This window comes from Aythya fuligula, chromosome 3 (assembly GCF_009819795.1).
Source record: "Aythya fuligula isolate bAytFul2 chromosome 3, bAytFul2.pri, whole genome shotgun sequence".
In the NCBI taxonomy this organism is placed as follows: domain Eukaryota; kingdom Metazoa; phylum Chordata; class Aves; order Anseriformes; family Anatidae; genus Aythya; species Aythya fuligula.
This window is the reverse complement of record NC_045561.1, coordinates 61720025-61739719: the sequence shown is the minus strand read 5'-3', so window position 1 is coordinate 61739719 and position 19695 is coordinate 61720025. Positions and strand designations below refer to the sequence as shown.

Here is a 19695-nt window from a genome sequence, read left to right as displayed (position 1 = left end):
CCACTTTTTTTGCCTTTTTTTTTCTTGCTTTTGCATTTTGATTGAGATTGCTACGAGTTAAAATATGGTGAGGAAAATAATACTCTCTGCGTTACCCAGAGCAAGCCAAAAGTAAACGTACCACACTAATGCTTCCGTTCAGATTTTGTCCGAATCTGTCTGAACTTCTAAAGGTTGATATGGGAAAGGATATCACAGCCTCATTAAACACTGTTGTGGTATAGAGCAACTCAGGGTGTGTATCCTGTGATCCTGCCACATCCACTGCTGTGGGATCCTCAGCAAAGGAAAAGTTAAACCATATAGTACAAAATACAGAAGTAGAAAATATAACTTGTGGAAGTTGTTGGATATGTCACTCTACCTAGCTTTACCAGCTTGGTTGCCATTAAACACGCAGTGTGCTCTGAAACATGCTGCTTTCTGTGCTTCACCTCCCTTTAAAAGCTGCATGTGAATCTCCACTCACAAAGTCGTTGGTTTGACCTTGCTGTTCTGACTGCTCCCCAGACTGCTCCCTTCTCCTTTGCTGTATGCAAGTGCAGTGTTTGCTGGGTTTTTCTTCAAAAAGCACCTGATAAGATAGGTGGGAGCGACGTGCAGGCTTACTGCTACAGGTGGGCTTTCGTTTTGGTGGGACAGCTTGGTGGGAGCAGCCCTGCTGGACTCTGACCCCGGGTTATCTCACCAAGCTGCTAAGTTCCCCTGGAGTTTGGACCTTGTTGGTCTTGATTTGGGTCCCAAAGTGCTGCCAGTGCCTGAATTAATGTCACAAAACATCGTCTGCTGGTATATCGACTGTATGAGAAGTAAGTGAAAGGTCTCTGCTGTTTAGGGCAATCTGCTTTCCCGCAGACCAGTGCCATGGAGGAGCACGTGCCCAAGGCATTCGGTGCCAAAATGGGCTTTGGAGAGGGATGCTAGGGCTCGGTGTGACTTCAGCATGGGTGAAGGTGACCCAGCTGTGCAGATGGACGCATATGGGGCTGCAGACCACGGTCACAAGTATCAAAGGGGGTGGCAGCCCCTGTAACACCTCTGGTAAATCCTCTCCTGGATGGCTTTGCCTTTTATTTTTCTTCCCATTAAAGGAGGCACCCAGAGGGTTCTGATATTTTTCTTCCTGAGCACTTTGTGATAGAAGAAGCAAGTGCAACTCAGAGTGTCCCAATCCCAAAGTTACAGAGGTGCAGGACCAGAGCTGTTACTTGAGCTGCTGGGACCTTACAGAAATGCTTTAAGAGCTTGTGTTGCTCTTTTCACCCAGCTTTATCAGGCCTCCAGTGGCTGTTTAAAAAACAAGTACTGGGATGTAACACTAAAAAGAAGACTTAGGCTCTGTGCTTTGCAAACAGGTTCTGACAACCCTGCTGAAAATAGCAACAAGAAAACAATAAGTCCTGAAATAATGAATTGTTGAGAAGGAAGTAGTCTGTCAATCTGTTAACCTAGTTAGGGACAGAAATTTCAGCACTACCTATTTTTCTTGGTATTCATTTTCCTCAAGTATCTCTGTTTGTTTGTTTCTTTTTTTTCCTGTTGGAAAACTTGTAAAAAATAGCATACTACTAAAACAGTCAAAAAAAAAAAAAAAAATCCCAGCTCAGTCTAATTTGATGAGTGAGTTTTCTTAGGGAAAGAATAAACAAGGGTAGGACAGGGTAAGAGACTTGAGTTTTCTAAAAAGTATTGCTGCCTAGAGGATTGCATTCAATGTGTCTTTCATTTATATTTCAAAAGAATTTCCCGCCTGGGTTCGTGACTCACTTTTCAAAGGAAATTTTCATGAAGGCAGAGCTAATGCAGTTGAACCTCTGAGGATACGGTAGGCAAATACCCTTCAGTGAGAGTCCAAAGCCGTCCATGTTAAGTGACTGGCAGCCGCCCTTTCTCTGTCTGGTGATGGTTAGCAGAGCTTTGTAAGCCAGGACCACAGAGAAGGAGGGGTAAACTAAGTGTAAACCAACGTTGCTGTACCAGAAACCTACCCGAGCAGTGCTGAGCTGCCTGTGCTGTGTCTGGTGGATGCTCTCCTGCCAAGGACCCCCAGCAGCAACAGCAGAGCCCTGGGACTGTGTTTGGCAACATCTGGCTCAGTGCAGTCTTGTCAAACATCAGTCTTGCAAGGTAAACTTGATGGCAGTTTTGTTTCTTTCCCTCTTTTCAGCAGGAGTGGTATCCATGCAGGCAGCGGAGAATTACTGCACTACGACAGCAAGAGTTTTTGATTACTCACCCGAAATTGCAGGAAGGTCCTTTTCAACACTGTCAGCTCCCCGTATTGTTTCATCGCAGCTTAAAATCAATTCTGTTATGACCTGAGCTGAAGCCCTTGCTGGAGCTCTTGAAGTGCTCTTTGCATTGATTTTTTTTCCTGCAAAAACAGATTTTTCAGAGAAGTACTACACTTTTCCTCCCTTCATTTCACTGCTCTGCCCTTCTCAGGTGTACCGGTGCCTTCTGTCAGGGGTCTGTACTACTGCTCCTGATCCCAGAAGGGCAGGAGGCTGTGTTGTCCTACCCTTTGTAGGGACAAGGCTGAGGACACTGTGAGCAGGGACCGGGAAGAGGCCAGCACAGCACTTTAAGCACCAGCAGTTTGGGATCTGAATGGAAGCCCAAGTGGCCACCAACCGTGCCGTGCCAAGCAGGGCAGGCTGTTGGTGCAGGGACCCCAAGGACCTGCCAACTGAGGCATTTTCAGGCCTGGTTTGTCAACACAATGCTAGCTCCTCGCTGCCTGGGCTCACCATTTTCCTCTTGCAGTCCTCTGCCATCCCGGTGTGCCTGACACCTGAGGAGATGGGCTTTGAAGGCTTTACCTATGTCCATCAGCAGCAGGGTGAGGAAGCTGGTGGGAGTACATCCTGGCCCCACACAAAGTGGGGCCCACTGCCTTGTGCTGCCTGGGTAGCCTCCACCCAAGTTTTATCAGCTACGGGCCCTTTCCTCTGGGCCCACAAATGGTGCCTCAAGCAGTGTGCAGGCAGCCAAGCCCCTCAGACACAGGAGGACACACCTCAGATCCTGTCTTGGGCTGAAATTCTTCCTGGGGTTTGTGGAAGCACGACTTGCATGCTAAGGAAGGAACAAGGGAAAACAGCAGTACGTGTTGGGCTCTTCTCTGTGGAGCAGATTGCCCCTTTTATGTCAAAAAAGCATTGCTATGATTCAGCCCCCGTGTCCGATTGCTTGGGTGGGCCCTGAGAGCTTTCCAAGGGCTGGGCAAGTTTTAGTGCCAGAGCTCTGACTCTCAATGCACAAGCATTAAGGCAAAGCTTTGTTTCCTACAGCTCTAGAGCAAATGGCCAAGATTTTGAACCATTCATAAAGGTCTCATTGGTCTCACTCAGTTCTGCCCTCAGGTCTGCCATGTCCAATACATGATGATTATCTTTTCTCATGCATGTTGTGTGAATCCTTTTATTTACTGTGATGACAAGCCAGGCTTGGGAAGTTCAGTCTCTCCCCTAGCACTTGGCAGCTGACGGAAGACGATGTTGAAATTTAGATATAAAGAAATAGTGAAAAAAGCTAATGTAACTCATGAGATAAGGAAATTCCTGACACTTGACATTTGTATCTTAATGAGAGTGAATCCGGGGCCTTGGTCCTTGATTCCAAACTAAAAGAGAGGGGGAAGGACAGCAGCAGGGACTGGTACACTGAGGGAAAATGCTGCAAAATCATAAGCAAGTTACAAGGTACTGGTGTAAAAAATCAGAGAAAGTGTAACTGTGTCGATAGTGGAGATTTAAGAGCTCCGTTCTCCGTGTGGTTAGCTCTGGCTGGAGAAACTGATGAAAGGAGTGGGGATCCTGATTACTTTTCTCATTCTGAAATAGTCCAAACCCGAGTACACAGATATTTCCTGGAAATAATTCAGTTATTAAAAAAGAACAGTTTACAGGGAAACATTGCCGAGTTTTTCTTCCACAGCTTAGAATAGCCTGAGTATCCTTTTCAGTACAGCCCAGGTAAGCCTTCTCTCATCTCCCTCAGACACCTGAAGTGGGAGCATCTTTTCTAAGCCTCACCTTCCCTCCCTCTGTGGCCAGGGAGAAGGAGAAGCCAGGCAGGGACCCGTTGCTCTCCAAGGGGCTCTCTCTGCCCGTGATGCCAGCAGCAGGGGCTGGGACACGAGCAGGTCTGAACCCATCATTTTAGCCAGCTCTCAGCTGAATCCCACCCGTGGCTCAGCCATCATCTCTTATAAACTGACTTGTGGCTCTGCTGCAATAGATGCCGGCTGAGCAGCCTGCCCTGCATCGGCGTTAAAGCCGATAGCCTCTCACCGCAGCAATACCACCGTGTAGTTTGTCATTGTGTCCATGCCAAAGAGTGGCTTTCTTTTTTTTTTTTTTTTTTTTTTTTTTTCCAGTTGACAGCTAATTGAGGAGAGGGAGACAGGCAATAAAAATTATGTGGATGGTGAAGGAAATGAGTCTGACTCATTTCCACTCTCCCTTTCACTTTTTTAATCCTGTGCAGTGCTGCATATGACAGGAGTGGGATTATGCTGGCTGTACTGATAGCAGCCTCTGCCCTGCTCTGTAGATATTTTTATTTTCAGTCTACTTTTTCTTTTTTTGAACGTGTTTCTCTCTGTTTTCCCATTTCCCTTCAGCAACTTCTACCCAGCAGATTTAAGCCGATCCCATTTCATTCCCGTTCAGACTGCAGGCATGTTTCCTGCTTGCAGATAAATATGTTTGGAAAGGGAGAGGGAGGGAAGAATAAAGTTTAACATCACTTTCAGCTTGGGACTTGAGCAAATGAGGGAAACCTCTGAACGTGAAAGGAGTGTTTTTGCAGGGAGACTGTGGTGCCTTTCAGTGGCTGTTTTTATTTTCAGACCCCGGGTGAAGCTTGAGAGAAAAGCAGCTGACGCCGAGCTTGTGTTTACCATCCAAAGGGTAGGAAGGGGAAATCGAAGAGGTTTCATGCCGGTAGGCAGCAGTCTGTAAACAAGGCATCCACATCACCATGTCTAAGGTCAACTTCTGTGTACAAGCAGGCGTGGGGGGGATGTTGGCAGGGCCGCAAGCTGACCTGCAAAGTAACGCGCTGCGAAGCGGTGACTGAGCCCCAGTTTCACAGGTGGGGACAGAGGGGCAATGTTCAGGGCATGAAACCGTGTGAAAGGATACTGCGGGTGTTTGCTCCGGGTTTCACGTGGCCCAGGCTTGGAGAAACACAGAGCAACAACAGGGGAGCCCTGGAAAGTGCAAGCTGATAAACAAGGCAGGGAGCTGGCTGCTGCCAGAGGTGCTGGGGTGGGTGTGTGGGTGGGTGGACGTCCTTTGCAAACTGCAGAGACTTCTAAGCTGTGCTGCTATTTATCTCCACATGACCGAAGTGCACCATTTGAGGACGATAACCATGTTTTAAATATCAAAGGAAGCTTTTCAACCGGAGTCTTTTGCTTGGCTGGAGAAACTTCAATCTATTTTCTTTGGTGGCGTGTCTAAAGAATGGTCCCCTTGTTTGAAAGAGGTTGGAGCGTACCAAACCAGGACAGAAATGTAAATATTTACTGCCATCTTTTGGTCAGTGTGGGTATGACTTTAAAAGAAAAGGTCAATCCGGTTACTCAAGTTGTCATCTCCTTCAGCTTTGTCAACTCAGTCTTATTTGATCACCAAATACAGCAGCGCACCTCGAAACATTGGGTTTTGCATAGTTTTATTATCAATCTCAAACAACGAGTCTGTCTTTAATTTGCTGTCCTTAATTTGAGCAAGCTGATAGGTTTGTGAAGAAAATCTATCAGAAGTCGTTGAGCACATCTGCCTTTCTCCACGTTCACTGAGAGTTTGAGAGAGGGTTGGAATAGCTGAAGTCACCACCTGTAGCTCCTGCTGCTGGTCTGTGGTTCAAACAGAATGGTAGATTGTGGACAGAAGGAAAAAAAATTAATGCAAATAACTGAGGTTTTGGACTGTTGGATTTTTTTTTTCCCCAAGAAATGCAGTTTGAGTACTCTTCACTCTATTAGAATTTTCAAAAATAATGATTTTTTTAAAAATACATATGTTTTAGGAAGGTAGGATACGTTTCATTGTACTTCTCTGGTCCTTTCTTCTTCTGTGCTGTACTGCTCGTTTGAAATGCTGCTTATACAACCTGTCCGAATTGTGGTATGGCTTTTGTCATCCACTTGAGGTATCCAGTTGCATTTTTAACCTCACACCTAATCAAAGTTTCAGTCCTGCAGACCATGCAGGGACAGGTTTCCTGCTGCAGTAACAGCCTGTTCCCTGAAACTGGTTTGAAATTAATAATGGTGAGGCACTCCACTGTTTCCAAAAGGCCACATCTCATAGTGAAAGGAGACTTTTTTTAAGGCAAGGAGTTTGGTTATTAGGGCTTTCTTAAAGGGTAAAATTTTTATGTGGGATTCATCAATACTGCTGATCTCAGTAACATCATAGCCTGATCCTTACCAGCTGGACCTCTCCAGTGTGCCACAAGGGAGTGTTAAAAACTTGCTCGTTGTAACACTTTCTGTGTTGTTTATTTAAGGGGTGGGAGCATTGCTAATAGTCCTTCTGCTTCAGTGTTCAGCTTGCACTCAGCAAGCAAAATATGACTCTTTGTCCGCTTTTGTCTCACATTTGTTCATTTTAGGTGAAACTTCCTTTTCCTGTTGATCAAATCACAGATCTTCCAAGGAATGATTTCCAGATGATGATAAAGATGCACAAGCTAACCTCAGAGCAGCTCGAGTTCATCCACGATGTTCGCCGGCGCAGCAAGAACCGAATTGCAGCTCAGCGCTGCCGCAAGAGAAAACTGGACTGTATTCAGAACCTCGAATGTGAAATCCGCAAGTTGGTGAGTGGCACGTGCTCACCGCAGCACCCTGCACCCTCACCCTGCACTGTGCAGGGTACTGACAGCTGTTCCCACCCAGAGTTTAGTTGGTTCAGTCAGTGTGTGAGGTTGTGTGCAAGTAAGCAAAGCCACTAGCACGACAATTTAATATAGAAAATTTTATTAGGATGTATGTATATTATAGTACATATGGAAAACACAAAACACTGGTGAAATTAGATGTAAATATATACATATATTTTATATATCTCAAAAGTAGGTTGTTGATTGAGTTGGAAAGGGAGAGAAGTCTGTATCACAGCTCCCTTCTAGCAGTTTCACTTCCCCTCAGTACTTATAGTGCATCCACAGAGGCATTTCCTCATTCAAGCCCCACATCCATGCTTCACTGTCTTAGCAAGCATATTGGACATGGATTCATAGTGTACTCGAAAGGGTTAGGGTGTGGAGGGACCACAGCGCTGTACACGCATGTAGAGTGTACAGCGCTGACATGTTTTAGTGTAAGAAGGCGAGATGACTGGGACAACACTAAATGGCTGCTCAGGAAATTCCTCTCTCTCTCAGTCATGGCGTGGATGCCTCGGGTGTGGTTTAGGAGGCTAAACACAGGTGCCTGCACTACAGACACCCACACTGGAGTTAGTTGTCCTGTTTTCCTTTATCATCGGTGAAGGGAAATAGATACCTGTCAAGTCTGTTTTGTCTCATCCTGCATCAGAGGAGGTGAGGTGCAGCCCAGAAGTGACTTTTTCTATCCATGACTCAACAAGATCACCTGGAGAGCTATGTCAGATACAGACATTTCAGCTGTAGGAGCCTTAACGAAAAAAACTCCCGTCCATTTTGACAGTGCCCCTGTGGGCTGCTTTTCTTCCCTTGCCCTTCTGCCCATTGAGAAAGCAAGCAGATACAGGACAAAAATAAAAAGCTTAAGACAAGATCAGGGAGGAAGACGTGTCTACAGGGTACCACTCAGTGGGAGGAATGCTACATTAACTTCAAAATGGGTTAGCACCTCCTGATCGGCTTAAAAGTCCTAAAAGCTCTCTGAGATGTCAAAAGCAGGGTAAGAGTCTCAGCTGAGCCATTATGAGAAGCAGTGTGTGTAGCATGAAGGACCGGACAGTTTGATTTCATTTTGCAGCAGAGATTTAGAAGTCCGACATTAAACTTTGAATATCCAAGGCTTTGAGTGCTAAATTAATTCATTCACATAAATAAAACAAAAGAAGCTGAAGCTGATTTCCCTTCAGAGTTCCCTGTGTACCCAGTTTCCATTAAAATTAAAGGTTATTTAGTGTTGTTGGTTTAAATGCCTGGGCACACATTCGAAATATGCTCAGCTGTAGGTTGAACTCAGGGGGTCTGGGAAATCGGGTGCTTCTAGTTCTGATGGTAACAGGTTGCGTGCTGAAGGTGGCCTTTAGCGTACTCCATTCTCTGCACAAGCTGTAGCAAGCGTGGTGTGAAAGAGGCAGGGATCTGTTGGAGGAAGCTGAGTTATCGCCACCCTACAAATGGCACAAAGCCGCAGTGCTTTGGGTTAGTCACTTACTGCCTGAGCGTGCCTGCTTCCCATCTGTAAGACGGAGGTGCCACTGACCCTACAAGATGGTGGGGAGGCTTAAATCATCAAGGCTGGTGAAGCCTTCAAATGCCACGCTGCTGAAGCACTGGGGGGTAAAAAAATAAAAAAAAAAAAAAAAACAAAAAAAAACATAAAAATGTTTTTAAGAGTAGAGCTTGACTGGTACAAAACAAACAAAACATCAAAGATAAACAAAATACTGAGCAACCGCTTCCTTCACCGAGCGTAATCCACGGTGCACGCGGATGAGTCAGAGGTTCTGCAGGGCGAGAAGGAGGTGAGCAATCTAGGTTGTCAGGAGAGGCAGGCTCCCTCTCCGCTGCACACACTCGTCCCTCTACGCCGAGCTGGTGGTGGAGAGGGGTCCACGTCTCTAGCAGCGAGCACCTGGGGCGGTGCTGTAAGGGCTGGACTAGCACCAAGGGCGGCTTGGGTTTGATACCTGTAGCCTTCACTTGGAAATTAATTCGGGTTCATTGGGGTTTATGCAAACTTTGAAATATTTATTTAGCAAACTGTACTTAGTCCAGGTAGCAGATGGGCTCGGGTGCATCATTTTCAAAAAGATCATTCACAACGAAGACAATCATGAGGTGTGCAAGAGTACAAAGTGACAAAAGTAAACAAACCCATGCAACCTTATTATTGCCTCTCCAGCACTCCCGTCCTCTCCGTGCAGTCCAAGCAAATTGTCTGCTTTGAGACCATACTTTTACTCTTAGGAAAACCAGCAATGAAACTTCAATTGACTTGACACAATACATGGTCACTGGAAATTCTTTTGTCATCTTCTGTCCGCTTTGTGACCGGTAATTTCCAGCCTCCTTAATTAGGTAGTGATACTAGGGTTTAAGGGGTTTTCACTTGGCTGCTGTTTTTTTTGTTTTGTTTTGCTTTTTGTTTTTAAATGAAAGACCCTTTCTCCCCACTGCATTTACTTCCTGTAAGTCACCCATCTCCTTGACACAGATGGTTTCACAGCAGACAGTGAGTGACATGGTTGCATCTTCTGAGTTTGATAGGTAGGGATTTTTTTCCTGCTTTCCTTCTCTCATCCATTTACCAACTCACTTTTTTGTTTTCCCCTGCAAACTCACAGCATATTCTCTTCCATAATTCATTATCTCAAGATGTACTTGAGCATCTGTTTATTTTTTTATTATTTTTATGTTTTCTTGATAGATTTATCAATATTTTAGCAGTTGGTTCTTTTCATGTACACCACTCTCATTCTCATTCTCACAGCTGCACACTTCCAGTGCGGGCTTTGGACCCAGTGTAATATTACCAGCTGTAGCAAGCACCCGTAGCTGGATTATCAGAGAGAGGGGGTTTCACACCTCAGATGCCGAGGCAGCTTGGGTTTAGCAGTGTTAGTAGGTGGGGTACACGGCGGGCTGCTGTCAGGGCCAGCTGAGCTCTGGAAATAGCTCTTGTACTCCTCAAAATCTGGTCTACTCCCTCGAGCTGTGTGCCTGCCTTCCTGGGTGGTGGGACTGCACTGCAGCTGGACCATCCCTGTTGTTCTGCACTGGGTCAACACCAGTTTTTAGTGGTGTATCCCCAGGTTGTAGAGCCTGACCCCTCCTCATTTGCCTCCCAAGTATGTGAATTAGAAAGAATCATGGAATCATTAGGGTTGGAAAAGACCTCCAAGACCACTTGGTCCAACCATCACCCTACCACCAATGTCACCCACTAAACCATGTCCCTAAGCACCAGGCCCAACCTTTCCTTAAGCCTACTTTTAGGGTTTTCACACAGGTCTTTGTAAAAATATCTTGATTAGGTCCAACCCAAACCAGTAAGCACCAGGACGTATGAAAACAAGCCATGGTACAGGCCGCAGAGCCCTCCCTGGCCCCGATCATCTCCTCTGAATACTGTACCATGCAGTGGGAACAGGTGCTCAGCTGGGACGTGAGCCCGACCTGTCTGACTGCCCCAGCATCTAGGGGTGGTCTGCAACACATCTTCATCAACCAGACCCTGATTTCTTCTTGGTTGGATGGATAATGGCTTTTCTCCGTCAGAGCGTTTCTGTCAGAGTTTTTTATACCATACATCCAGCAGCCGTAGTCTATTAAGGTAACTCATTATTAAGGGAATAATTTACGACTCTATCCTCTTCCAACTCAAATGTTTTTCTCGAGCTATTTCCCAAACTGCAGTCCACACAGGCCTCACGGTGGTCAAATATCTGATGGCTTTGTGGCTTTTCCTCTACCCCGTGAAAATAACCGTGCAGTGTTCGAGTTCTCCTTGGGTGCTGCAGGATGCGTGCCTGAGCTGGGCTGCCAGCGGATGGCCCGTCACCAAACTAAAGTGCCTTCTTTCTTTTCCAGGTGTGTGAGAAAGAGAAATTGCTCTCCGAAAGGAACCAGCTGAAAGCAAGCATGGGAGAATTGCTAGACAACTTCTCGTGTCTTTCCCAGGAGGTGTGCAGAGACATGCAGAGCCCGGAACAGATCCAAGCCCTCCACCGATACTGCCCCGTTCTCAGGCCCATGGATCTGCAGACAGCCACCACCATCAGCCCCTCCCCGGCCGGCGTGGAGCAGAGCCTGGTGCCGTCGCAGTGCGTCGGGGAGAGCATGCAGTGCTGCTCGGAGCAAGGCTCGGTGCAGCTGGGAGCTCCCTGGCTGCCCAACAACGTCTCGGAGAATTGCTCGGCCGGCGGCGGGGGGTTGGATGGAGCTGAGCCAGGTACTTACCCCGAGAGAGAGCTTCCGCGAGAGCAGAGTAGCCAAACGGTCACGGTAGACTTCTGTCAGGAAATGACTGATAAATGTACAACAGATGAACAGCCTAGGAAAGATTACACCTAGTGACTTGTAACCTTAACGTTACACCTGGTCAGGTGTTCTTCAGTCAGCCGGTGGCAGTGTTCATTTGTTGTCTAGAAGAACGTATTTGGTGCACACTACAGTGGTCTTAGCAGCAATACTGTTTTTAAGTATTCCCTCCTCTCTACAAGCAGGAGTTATCTTCACAATGGTGCTATCCCTTGCTCAGGCAGGGAACTAAACAGTGGCAACACTGTCTGTTTTTGTATGTTGATTTCAATCTTAACAGGGATGGACATAACACCTCTGAGGACCCAACCGCAGCTTTTTTCTCAGTGGCCCATGTCACAAAACCCTAACTCAGGAATTTCCTCTGAATGTTCAATTTTTCATTGAAGACAGCTTCTTTACACATCAAAGTTTTATAGCTAAACTGTACATATTATATATAATATATATAAAATATATATATCCATATGCAAAAGTCCCTGCATGCCTCAATTTTTCTCATCCTACAAACTGGAAGCTTTCATTTACATTGTATAAACAAGTTCCAACATTCCTTTTTGTCTTCGATGCTAGAACTAGTTTGGTAACTTGTTACACGATTTTTTTTTTTCTCGGTTCTCAGTTCAGCAATATCATTCAATTTGTACTTATTTATAAAATTTTAATGTTGGAAGCTTATTTGAGATTTTATTATAGACAATTTTTTTGGCACAGCCATTTCGTGCCACTTGAGCAATGTGGATTTATTTTATTTTCTTGCAGATACTGTACAGTAATGGTCAACTTTGCCACTTGCACTGAGTTTCTGGTCAAACCTCTTTTCATAAATGAAGTCGTGACTTCAGTATAACTTGAGTATATGGTTTTCTTTGCTTTATGGCTTAAAGAAAATAGAAAAGTTTTAGCTAATAGACAAACACTCAGGAGCTCATTACGTAGTAAAAAACGGTCTTGCCAAATACTGAATTCACTATACAATTTGTAAAGAGAATCTGCTTGAATTATTTTTATATTCAGACTTCTTTCTGTTTCACAAACCAAGCTTAAGTGCTGTTAATGATGCTTTTGGATTCTTATAGGGTAAAGTATATTTCACTCTTTAGAGAAAAACGTATTTGACAACTGGATCTGTTCATCATACGTTCCACGAAGTAAAGTAAACGGAGATCACATCAATACACTTCGGGGGGCTTCTTTTCCAGCCCCGGTCTGCATCCTTTACTCATGGAAGCAACTGCTGCTCCGAGTAGTCCCTGTAGCCTCACCTCAGCTTTCCTCAGACATTGCCTGTTTTTTCCTTCGCCAGACCCGAGCTGCAGAGGTGGGTCTGGCGAAGTCAGAGATCCTGCCTGGGTAGGAAGAGATGCAGGATCAGACCCCTAACCGTTGACTTTGGTTTCCCTACAGAAGTCGAGTTAGCACTGTATCCTCTAAGAGCAAATCACACGTCTGTCGACACCCGCTCGGGTCGCTTGCCCTTCCAGTTCTTGTGTTCCAGGATCCTCTCGTCCCGCAGCGTTGCCCTCAGCACAAACCGCAGCTAAAAGAGCCCGGTCTCAAAGGAGACTGCTCAGTGAATTGGCTTAGTTGTAACTGTATTGGATTTGTATCTGAAGCGATGTTGACTCGTGTTATGACTGTGTGAGACAGCAGCTTTCCGAGCATAACAGCTGTATGTACAGTGTAGACAGAAGAACGTCCTCCTAATGCTTTTTTAATAATTATTATTACTCTAAGTGTACTGAGTTTTTCTTTTGTGGTTCTTTGCCCTGCGTGTGCCAGGTTGCGTGGCTTTCTCCTGGGCGACGACTGTCATGTGCTTTACTGGCTGATATTGTTTGTTCTTGCTGAAAAAATCGACCAGCTGTTCACACCTGTTCAAAAAAAAAAAAAAAAAAACAAAAAGAGTGGGGGGATAGCAGCTTCTCAGAAGCACTGGGCGATAATGTGGTCTTCTGCACTAACGTTTACACTCGAGGTGTGCGCTGGTGCTTTTTTTGAGGCACCCAGTAGATCAGCATCCTTACCTTGGAGGAGGAATCAGCTCCCTCCCTCCCCTTCTTCCATCTTCAGACTGTGCTCGTGGACCGTCGCGCGCTTGCCACAAGGTCTTGCTTTTACCCTCTGCACCCACACTATTGTAGCCGAGCTACCGAGGAGGAAATGCATATAGCATGTGCCATGTTTGTTGAAAATACTTCTTTTCCCCGCATGTACAAAGAAAATCTAGTATATAATGTAGGAGAATATTTATGTTTAAGTATTAATCATTACTGTACAAAATCCTTACCTTTAGATGTTCAAAAGTATACGAATGCCATAAACTCCTAGTTCACACGGTTGAAAAAGGGGGAGGAGTCGTCCTTTCTTTTTACAAGAGCTTAAGCTAAAAAGATTTGAATCCCCCCCCCCTCCCGGCCACCTTTTGCAGGTAACTGAGTGAGAAGCTCTTGCGGGGGGATTGGGTTTTCCTTTGGATTCATTGACGTTGCAAAGCAGTTCTGTGCTTCGCAGAGAAGTTTTGTTTCTATGAGACCATGGTGAAAGCTAGAATTTTAAAACTAAATGTGAATCACATTATAGACTCATAGCTACTTGGGGGGGCTGGGGCGGAGGGAGGGGAGGGTCGACTGACACAGTATTTTAAAGATGTTTTTCTGTTGCCTTTTTTTTTTTTTTAATTTTTAAGTGACCTCCTATATATATCAATAGGTAGAATGTTTTATGAGCGTAAAACCAAGTTTTAACTTGCTTCCTGACATGAAGATTTACTCTACTAACAACTCATGTGCAACTGGTACTCTTGACCTCATTCCAACGGTTTATAAACCCACCCACACAACCCATTGCGCTGCAGCTCTTAGGTTTGACCTGGCTTCATACTGGTGCTGGGTCTCTTGATTTCCTCTACCTTGGGAACTGGTATTTAAAACCACTGCTCAAATAAGTGTCTCTTCCTCAACCTTTTCTCTCCTCTCGCTCTCTTTCCCTCCCCCGTGAGCTTTTCTGGATGTTTGATTTCATTCTCGCCCATTAGAAGTGGCTGATTTTGTGTCATTGCTTCCTATATTTACATGTATCAAGGTTTTTCAGTGTTTTTTTTTTTTTTTTTTTTTGGTGGTGGTGGTGGTTGTTTTTTGTTTCTATTTCATTTTGAGGTTTTTTTTTTGCTACTCTGAACCACGTGGCTCTCAAAACTGTTACCGGGCTAACTTTAAAGGAAGGCATTGGGAGAATTAGCTTCAGACCTGGACATCAGGTAGCATCCCCAGCTGTTCTTGTCATGAGGTCAAAACAGCTGACCACAAGGACACTGTTAGAAAGAATTAAAAGAAAAAAAAAAAAAAAGCTGACTGCAGTATTGATGAGTGTGAAGAGTTTGGCCAATGGTCACCATGATCTTAAGTGGGAATCTCTTTGCATTTGTCAAAGAGGACACGTGCAGCATCTGTCCTGCCAGGCAGTGCTTGGGAAAGGTGTGACGAGCCCCCATCTCCCCACTGGGTGCTGCACCGCTCTTGTGGGCATGCGAGTCCACGAAGCTTTGTCCAGGCTGTACCTAGTCCTCCTCTTCCTTTGCCATTGCTATCCTTGTATCGCCAGGAAACCTCATTTCATTTAGGCTCGTTATGCTTTGTCAGGTGAGTACTACACTATATAATGTGTTCGTTTCTCTGCGTTCTCTGGGGGTGCCTTGAACACAATTAAAGCTCGTTGCAAGCTGATTCTGGAACAAAAAGGTAGTGCAAAAAAAATATAAATTAAAAAAGAAAAAAATAGAAACAGAGAGAGAGAAAACAAAACAGAAAACATGCAAAATGCAAAAGCAAAACGTTGGCTGTGTTATCAGGAGATCCCAGTATTTATATCACAAACTTCCTAACATATGATGACTCAGGCGTCAGAGTTTGATGCTGCAGTATAAAACTATTATTTTATATATTGTACAAGTAATTTATTAAATGTCTTTCTAAGGGTATATGCTGCTTTTAAGATGCACTATATTTTTGGATCTAATCCTTGTATTATTTTTTCCCAAGGAAGTAAAATGTGCTGCAAAGGCAAGCCACGGTGATTAGTATGCTAACTGCTACTTCTCTTTAAAAAGGAGAGTGGGAACTAGATAAGTAACTTTGCTAAATGGATTAACTGCTGCCAGAGAAATGATTAATGCTGATAGTGTGGTTGTTAATCTGGAGTTCAACACTTCGTCAAGTCTGTATTCTAAAGAGCGCTTAAATAGAAGTTAAAACGCCTAGATAGATAGATAGGTTTTTTAATATGTATGTTTATGATTGCCTAAGGAAAGAAAAACAAATCTGCATGCTGGAATCACTATAATCTTGTAATAAAATAAAATCTGATCCACTAGGAGAAAGCATGATGAAGCACTGTACTGCCAGGCTCACTTGTGTCATGTAATCCACTACTGTGGTTGTTAAAGAGGAGAGAGATGGGTTTCCAGAGTAGACCTGTAGTGAATTTTGCAGTGAGACAAAGTGAATGTTTGCCAGGTTTACTTGAGCTCACGTGTTGTCCTCTGCCGTTGCAACGAGGAGCACTGCTTTCACCTTTTTTTCTGATCCGAAATGCATTTGGAGGTGTCTTCGGGTGAACGTAGCCCAAGTTTGCAGCATTTTTAAAAGTCTACATTTTAGGTCTGTGTAGAGGAGGTTTAGCTTCGGTGTGAGCAGCGGAGCTGATGGCCTTGCATACGGAGGGATCTGCTAAGTATGGGGTGGCTCATTTTTGTTGGAAGTGAGGTGAAACTAAAACCATTTCTGCAAAGAACTTGTGCTCTCTTTCCTGCTAGAAATTTCCTCAACAGAGTTTTTACTTCATTTCAGTTTTGTCTCTGCCAACACAGTCCAAGTTAATTTTATATACCTATCTATAATACGTGTATGTATGTATACATACATATATAATTCTAGTCAGTGTGTGTTTGTGTATTTTCCTGTTTATAATACCTATGTGTATATTTATAATACTCCTTGGAGTATTTCATGACTCAGGCATCAGATCTGATGCTGCAGAATCCAATATATGTGTATATGCATATGTTCAAATACTGTGTGTATATTTAAAAGATCTATTGTTGGTGGTCTGTAGAATAATTATTCTCCTTACTCTCAAAATTTTAATGGCATTACTTGCAAGGACTAAGTGTATAGTATTTTCCTACACTCCACCAGGATAGGTGTTATTTATATCAAAGTCAAATACTGATATGCATTTTAAGGTATTACACATACAACGTTGCCATTTTTGCAAATAAAACCACTTTTTGGCAGGAAGGAATCCTAAGAATACCTTTTTGTAAGGGAATTACCCCAAACAAATGACTGCTGAAAACCCAGTTAGATGACTCCTGTTCTCATATGAATTTTACTTGCTGTGGGACGAGCCCTTTATGGAGGCGAAACGACGCGTGCGGTGCCGCCCTTGTCCCGTTCGGCTCATTGAGGGCCCGCGGAGAGAACCTAGCATCCCAAAACAGAAATGGCAGCTGGCAGCGTTTGCTCTCACTGACTGCTTAGAAGCAGAGGTGGTCCCAGGCTACGGACCCGAACAGCCCCTGGGACTGGGGTGGCTGTCAGGGCTCGGCCCCGTAGCCAGAGGAACCGCAGCCTCCGGGGCGCGATCGCACGGGACGGAGCTGCCTCGTGTTTGCGTATGGCTGAGAGAAACGTGCGTGCTATAGATCCTGTTCCCACTACTACTTGTGCTCTGACCCAAGCTATCTGGATCCCGCAGGCTGGCAGGAATTATACTAAACACTTTGGTGATATTTGATGCGTGTTTGTTTACCATTGATTTCAAGCATCGCCTTTGATTTCAAGGGTGGGGATGCCCTAAGAGTTTGTTCCAGAACCAGTTGGTTACAAGTGCACCTCTTATATATGCCTTACAAACTTCAGAGGCCATATTCAAAACAGGGTTTTATCAGTGTATGCAAGGGGGTGCAACCCCTCTTCTCTTCCTCCCCAGGTCAAACAGTATGGACAGTTTTCACACATATCTACCTGTATAACCCTCTGTACCTCTCATAACTGGTCAATGACTGTAACAGGTTACATCAGGTGTTTTTTCTACATACTTTTTACACAAATTCTATGCGATTAATGTAACTTAATTCAATGCATCATTTTATTGTACTAGTTCTTAAGCTTGTCTTTATTTTTTTTCTAGGTGACTGTGGTTTCTTGTGATTTTTATTGTATAAATAAATGAGGTGGCTGTTGATGCTTACTCTCTGTTACTAAGAATTTTTACCTTTTTGGAAGAAAGCATTGCTATGAACTAATGAATTTAAAATGTCATTTACTCATTGTAAATACAGTATTGTGCAAAAAACAAAAATGAAAAAAAAAAAAAAAACACCCGACTCTCTTCATTCATTTGAATTGCTAGTGTTAACTGAATTTTGTCTAGACACCATTTCTGTTGATGAAATAAAGACATATCATTATGTATTGTAAATCGACTTCTCTCGACTCCGAACTTGATGTCGCAGTCCGTGGCAGGCGCGGGGCCGTAGCTGGGGCGCGGGACGGGAGGGAGATGGGCAGGGCAGGGCAGATGCTGCCTGGTGAAGCTCTGGCCTTATGACGAACCCTCTGCTCGCGTGGTCCCATTCCTAATTCATTAGTCGGCTTTGATCCAGGGATCTGGTTATCTTTGATCTGCTGCAGGAGCAGCCGAGGGTATTTCGTTGCAGAGATGAAATAAGTTGGTTTGGAAGATCAAATGCGCTGTATCTGTACCCATTCCCCCAGTGCTTGACTTTAGGCAGTTCTGCTAAGTCTTTGTTTTGGTCTTGTAAAGCATCAGTGTACCGAGATGTAGGGAGGCAAGGGGAGAGGTTGGGGTTTGTTTCCCTTTTACAGAAAACCCGAGAGACATTGAAAGATACTTCTGTATAAACAACAACCAAAAAGCTGATTTTTTTTTTGCATGTAACCCAAATGTCTGTTTCTGAAGCAGGAACTTGTGCCATCAACCACTAACCTCCCTCAAACCGCAAAAAAAAAAGGGGGGTGGGCAGGCTGCCAGAGGGAGCCGGGTGTCCAGCCACCCGATGGGGAACACGGGCGTGAGGTCGGGTGCCCTGGGCCACCGCCCTCAGGGATGTCAGCTGTGTCCTCCTCCGCCAGCAGCAGTCAGTGTTGCCCCTGGATTTTCAACCTGAAAATCCTCATGGAGGAAGAGCAGAAACACCACTTCCCAGCATTTCCCAGATCTTCCTGTTGAGCTCACACGAAGGAAGCTTCCCACCCGTTCAGATCTGTCACGATGCAGAGCCCACTGCCTCTCCTCACGGCCCGGCAGTAGAGCATGTTCTCTAGCAGGAGCACTTCTCCACCCCTGACCAGTCATTCCTGACACTTAATGGCTACCATCCTAGGCATTTCCCTTTTTTTTTGCTTTAACACATTAAATAAATGCAGAGGCAAAGTGTCAGTGAGGCTGTAGTGACTTAAATGCAAGTCATGCACACTGGAACAAAAACACTGTAATCTCAAGCAATCTTTATGCTTCACTCCTTTTTTTTTTTCATTTTTTCATATTTTTTTCTCCTACTGTTCCGCTTCTCTAAGAGTTGTCAAGTCAAAGAGAACTTTTATGATTAAGGAAGCTGGCAGAGCAAACAAGCTTGTTCTTGCTGTCAAAGTGACTTGAGGGAAACACGAGCTGTGAGAAACCTGACAAATTAAAGTGGCCAAGAGCGAGCAGCCAGAAACAGGCTCGTGGCTAGCCAGAGCGCTCTGCTTGCTGGATACACAGCTGGAAGGGCTGCTGTCCTGGGCTGCTTACAACCCAGAAATCCAACTTCCAGAGCGCATCTATCTCGGCAAACTCAAGGTGAGATTTTTTGGGTGTTGCTTGTCCTTCAGTTAATCTGCATGAACTGATGAGACAGTAAGATCTTTGTGATCCTGAGTTGATGCCTTGCAGTTCTTCTTGAAGAGCAAATTGAAGAAAAGCACAGATGTTTTGCACTGAAAATTAATTGCCTGGCTTTACTTAGTTTCCATTTTGAAGCCAGAAGTACAAAGAGGCGACATGAGCACAGAAAGTCTCTAGCAGAGCTTGAGGATTACATTAGCACGGGCTGACAAGCAGCAGAATATTCTTCAGCTGGGCTTTTCTCTGTTAAATTCTCTGCCCCTTCAGACTCCTTGTGTGCTTGATCCATCTTTTATTCATTGGCTGCTGAAGCCTGGGGAGATAAAGGCCACGTAGCCTTCCAGGTTGCTTTAAAATCAAAATAAACCTTCCCTGCAGGTGTCTTGGGCTTTCCACTACCTCTCCGGTCTGTGTATCAGGCTAGTTGCTGATATGAACACTACTCACATGCACAACAAGTTGTACATCCCGAAATGCCCTCCCAAAGACACCGGGCTATTTCTGCCCTGACCAGCTCCAGCTCAGTGTATTTGAGAAAAATCGTGAGTTGTGGTGCAAGCT

The 19695-nt window shown here is 44.7% G+C and overlaps 1 protein-coding gene across 5 annotated transcripts in view; it reads left to right on the top strand.

Annotated features, from left to right (window-relative positions):
• BACH2 (BTB domain and CNC homolog 2) overlaps positions 1 to 13122 on the top strand; it is a 184010-nt gene extending 170888 nt beyond the window's left edge. For all 5 annotated transcript variants that reach the window (XM_032184055.1, XM_032184051.1, XM_032184052.1 and 2 more), the window contains exons 7-8: positions 6631 to 6837; positions 10774 to 13122. In XM_032184055.1, the coding sequence (XP_032039946.1) occupies positions 6631 to 6837; positions 10774 to 11256 (690 nt within the window). In that variant the 3' untranslated portion in view covers positions 11257 to 13122. The remainder of the gene's footprint in view (positions 1 to 6630; positions 6838 to 10773) is intronic.
• The last annotated feature ends 6573 nt before the right edge of the window (positions 13123 to 19695 follow it).